Source organism: Pelophylax lessonae (genome assembly GCF_965119305.1).
Source record: "Pelophylax lessonae genome assembly, chromosome: 4".
Taxonomy (NCBI): domain Eukaryota; kingdom Metazoa; phylum Chordata; class Amphibia; order Anura; family Ranidae; genus Pelophylax; species Pelophylax lessonae.
The window spans coordinates 458,805,339-458,810,396 of record NC_138771.1 but is presented as its reverse complement, the minus strand read 5'-3'; the positions used below and the strand labels follow the sequence as shown (position 1 = coordinate 458,810,396).

At 47.7% G+C, this 5,058-nt stretch overlaps 1 protein-coding gene across 1 annotated transcript; it reads left to right on the top strand.

Annotated features, from left to right (window-relative positions):
- Nucleotides 1-3,304: 3,304 nt before the first annotated feature.
- LOC309552704 (zinc finger BED domain-containing protein 4-like) lies at nt 3,305-4,581 on the top strand (the record flags this gene model as incomplete). The annotated part of the gene is made up of 2 exons (XM_082253629.1): nt 3,305-3,695; nt 3,951-4,581. Exons 1-2 carry the CDS (start codon nt 3,529-3,531, stop codon nt 4,579-4,581), a joined length of 798 nt encoding a protein of 265 aa, XP_082109755.1. The 5' UTR covers nt 3,305-3,528.
- Between the last annotated feature and the right edge of the window lie 477 nt (nt 4,582-5,058).

The window sequence follows — 5,058 nt, the reverse complement described above, 5'->3', positions numbered from 1 at the left end:
GGAGTACCGTGAAGGTCGAGGAGACAGGGATCTGATAGGTCTGCATCAAGGAGGATGGGGAGCGGAGGGTACCAGACAAAAAGAAATGGGATAGCGTAGACATGCCTCTCCGTATCAGTTGAGACAGGTTTAGGAACGGTAGGTGGGCTCCTAGGATGTCTAATGGTAGGGAGGTTGAGTCATAGGAAAAAAGTTCTGCCCGATCCCCCTGTGCCAACCCCAATCTGCGCCACGCCAGAAAGGAGGCCCACATGGGAGGGGAGATTCCGGAGAGGTTCCAGGGAATCCAGAGGTCGCCCAGGAGGAGCAGGCGGAGGTTCCGAGTCTGCGACAAGTGTCTCTAAATCTGCGTCCAGGGGAAGTCGGAAGAGTCAAGAAACCAGGGCCTGAGTTGATCCAGTCTCGTAGACCAGTAATAGAGAGAGATGTCGGGCAGCTTCACTCCGCCCAGACACTTAGGTTGTGTCAAGACAGAGGTGGCCACCCAAGCCCTTTTTACGCACCAGATAAACTGGCGCATTCCCCTCGTTAAAGCATCTAAATATTTTGTAGGGAAAGCCAGGGGGGCTGCTCTAAAAATGTACAGGATCTGGGGCAGTATTGACCCTGTGGCAATTTCTGATGTGTCGTCCTCCAAGACATAGGGTAGACATGGGTCTGGATGCTGCAGAACAGGAGCAGATGTGAACAAGGCCTTTAATTCATCAAAAGAAGTTTGGGCCTCCTGGGGCCACTGGAAACGGGTGTTTTGACAGGTCAGCTGGGTAATTGGGGCAATAATACCCCGAAAAGCTTCGATAGAAATTAGCAAACCCTCCAGATCTTTGGATGCCCTTTTATATCGGTGGGAGCTGGCCATTCTAGGATGGAGGATAGCTTCTGAGAATCCATTGATACTCCGTCTGTGGAAACGATTAGGCCCAGAAACTAAATAGATTTTTTTTTTAAATCGCATTCCTCTGCTTTCACATTAAGTCTGTGTTTCCTTCGTGTGGACAGAACCTTTCTAAGATGGATTCTGTGTAGCTCCAAGGTGGCAGAGAAAATTAGAATATCGTTCAAGTAAACGATCAGGAAGTGATCCAGGAGTTCTCTAAAAATGTTGTTTACAATATGCTGGAAGGTGGCCGGGGCATTACACAGCAGCGTTTATTTAGTCAACGAAAACTTTTTCGTCACCAATTTCATCAACGGCATTTTTCAAGTGACGAAAATGAAACGCAAAGTATAGCACATTTTCATCAAATGACGACAACTATGACGAAAATCAAATCCGTTTTAGTTAACGAACGAAAACTAAACGAGAATGTGAGGCAGGGACGTTTACCCAACTTCCGGTTTTCACGGAGCTCCGCCTGCTTCCGCTCCCAGTAAGTGACTGTGTGGCGTCTGGCGTGGCGTGCCCTGTGATGTCCAACGTGATGACTACAAGAGAGTCAAGACCATTCACCTTACCAGAGCACTGCAGCACTACAGCCAGAGCCAGGCCTCAGGACTCCAGACCCGATTCTGTTACATCAACACACGGCAGACGACCACCCAGGCAGTGGCACCCACCACCACATCCAGAGCAGAGGGAGTTACAGCCAGGCCAGCCATTACTGCCTCCCCTGAGTCCCCTCAGACCACTGGCATCCGCTATCCAGCACTGTGCTGTGTGCACTGCAGGCAGCAGCATTACAGGCCTCCTCTCTGACCTGACCAGTGACCACTGCAGGCATCCGGCACTGTGCAATGCATACAGGCCATCCCCTAGACCACCTAAGACCACCATCCATCCAGCACTGTCCATGTCCAGCAGCATTACAGGCCTCCTCTGACCACCGCTGGCATCCAGGGCACTGTGCGTTACAGGCCATCCCTTAGACCTAAGACCACCATCCAGCACTGTGTGCATTACAGGCCATCCCTTAGACCTGAGACCCCCATACAGCACTGTGCAGCAGCATTACAGGCCTCCTCTGTCTGACCTGACCACCACAGGCATCCAGGGCATTACAGGCCATCCCTTAGACCTGAGACCATCATCCAGGCTCCAGCACTGTCCAGCAGCATTACAGGCCTCCTCTGTCTGCCCTGACCACCACAGGTAACCAGGGCATTACAGGCCACCCCTTAGACCTGAGACCACCATTCAGGCTCCAGCACTGTCCAGCAGCATTACAGGCCTCCTCTGTCTGCCCTGACCACCACAGGTAACCAGGGCATTACAGGCCACCCCTTAGACCTGAGACCATCATCCAGGCTCCAGCACTGTCCAGCAGCATTACAGGCCCCCTCTGTCTGACCTGACCACCACAGGCATCCAGGGAATTACAGGTCATCCCTTAGACCTGAGACCACCATCCAGCACTGTGCATTCGATTACAGGCCATCCCTTAGACCTGAGACCACCATCCAGGCTCCAGCACTGTCCAGCATCATTACAGGCCTCCTCTGTCTGACCTGACCACCACAGGCATCCAGGGAATTACAGGCCATCCCTTAGACCTGAGACCACCATCCAGCACTGTGCATTAGATTACAGGCCATCCCTTACACCTGAGACCACCATCCAGCACTGTCCAGCAGCATTAGCCCTCCTCTGAGTCTGACCACCGCAGGAATCCAGGGCACTGTGCATTATTTACAGGCCATCCCTTCGACCCTAAGACCCACCATCCAGCACTGTCCAGCAGCATTACAGGCGTCCTCTGACCACTGTCATCCACACAGCACTATCATCCAGAGAAATGTTCGCGACCGCGTCTGTCTCTGTGACTGATAGAAAGAGAAGAGAAGATCTATGGGTGTATTTTACATTTGATGCTAAGGACAACAAGACCCTTTGCAAACCATGTGGAGTGACACTAACTGGTAAAAATACAACAAACCTGAAATGTCATTTGCGGACAACTCATCCCAAAATTCATACAAAGGTAAGCAGTGCATGATAGCACTTAACTCCACTTTTGTATAAAGAGACAACTTGGAGCTGAGTGAGAGAGAATGTAAAATCAGAATAACTAGAATTTTTCCCCCTAATTTACAGAAAACCTCAAATGATGGACCAAGTCAAGCCAGTGCACAACAGCAAACTATTTACACTGCTCTTTTAGGTGCTTCAAAATACAAAATTGACTCTAAGGAACAACAGGCCAGGGAGGAGGCCGTAGCAAGATGGATTGGGCGCTCCGAATTACCAGTAAGAACGATTGAAGATGAGGACTTTGTTAGCATGATGGAGACAGTAGATAGAAAGCTGACCGTTCCAAAGAAAACTAAAATAAGCAATCTGATTGACAAACAATATGAAGATAAAAACAAAAATTGAAAAAGAGACTGACTGCTGCTCGGAGAGTATCTATTTGCACTGATTTGTGGACCAAAAAAGGACTCTCAGCTTCATTCCTTGCTATAAGTGCATGCTACTTTTGTGTTGAACAACGTAAACCTGAACACATATTGTTGGCCTTTGAACAAGTAGCCCACCCACATACTGCACAGTCAATTAAAACATGTGTGGACAAATGCTTGCAAGAGTGGGACATGCCAAAGTGGAAGATCCTCACAGTGATAACAGACAACGGGAGCAATATGGTGGCAGCATTTAAACAAACCGCAGCAGCAGCAGAAGAACCACCCAGCTCTAGTGAGGAAGACTCCCCCATGACGGAAAGTGACTCTGAGGCAGAGTCTGAAATTGATGATCTGTGGTGAGCCAATTTTAATATTATTTTACATGACACGGTTCGGTTGACAGTTAATTTGTACATGTATATGAGATGATTGATATGGGGGCACTAGTATCTGCTCTAGTCTACTCTATGGGTGCATCTTTGATATTTTTCCAGTAGTCTTGTGTAAAAGTATTCCCATAAGATGTTAAATGTTAAAATAATAGAATGGAATAGAATGGAAATGAAAGCTTTTCTATACTTTATGCTTATTTGGCTGTGTTCCACTGTTAGGTACCAACAGATCGACATGGACCAGACACCATATGTAGTGCATACCTTACAACTAGTGGTCCACATGTTGCAGAAGGAGTCAAGTGTGAAGAGAATACTGGATAAAGCAAGATCAATAGTGAACCTCTTCCGCAAGTGTTCCATTGCAACACAGAAGATATTGGAGCATTGTGACCTGACCCTTTTCAATGACTGCCCCACACGCTGGTCAAGCACATTCAACATGATCGCAAGACTCCTCAAACTGAAAGAGTCAGTCTGCCAAATTGCAAAAAACATGGGGTGGGACAGCTTGCTCCCTAGTGAATGGCAAAAGCTCACATCATTGCATGACCTACTGCTGCCTTTTGCAGAACATACTAAAACCCTCCAGAGTGACACCATGTCTATGTCCCTGGCTTTCCCTGCTCTCTTTGATCTACTCAGCCACCTTGAGGACTTTAAACAGAACACTAGCTACCAAGACCTTGCCACAATTGCACAGAAAATGAAAGGGAGTGTGAACCAGCGTTTTGCTTCATTTTTAGATCCAACAGATGAAATGTTCTCGCCACTTGCAGCTGCTTGTTTTGTCAACCCTACTGTCTGTGTAACCCTTGTTCAACCCTACTGTCTGCGTAACCCTTGTTGATGTGGCAGATCATGAGAATATTCAGGAATTGCTTAAAAAGGCAGAGGAGTATGCGATAAGAAAATCCACTTAGCCCCACATGCAACATCATGAATTGTCTGAAGATGATGTGGAACTAGTGGAACAGGAGAATATTGAAAAATTGGAGGAAGTTGAAGAAGCACCAGCATCCACATCTAAGCAGCCAATCTTTCGGTTTCTTTCTAAATGCCGCAGAAGACTCAGGCAGAGGATCTCCCCAAACAGCATAAAACAGCAGATCAGAAAATATAAGGAAGAGCTTTTGCATCACAACACTGGACAACACTGCAACAGATTTTTGGCTGTCAAAGAGTGACACTATTTATCACCAGCTAAAACCTTTTGCTTTAGACCTGCTGGCTATGCCAGATTCTCAAGCCTTTGCAGAGAGGGTATGCAGTGTCACAGGTGACCTCTCTAGAGGCCGGCGGAATAGAGCAAGGGTCATTTTGGCAC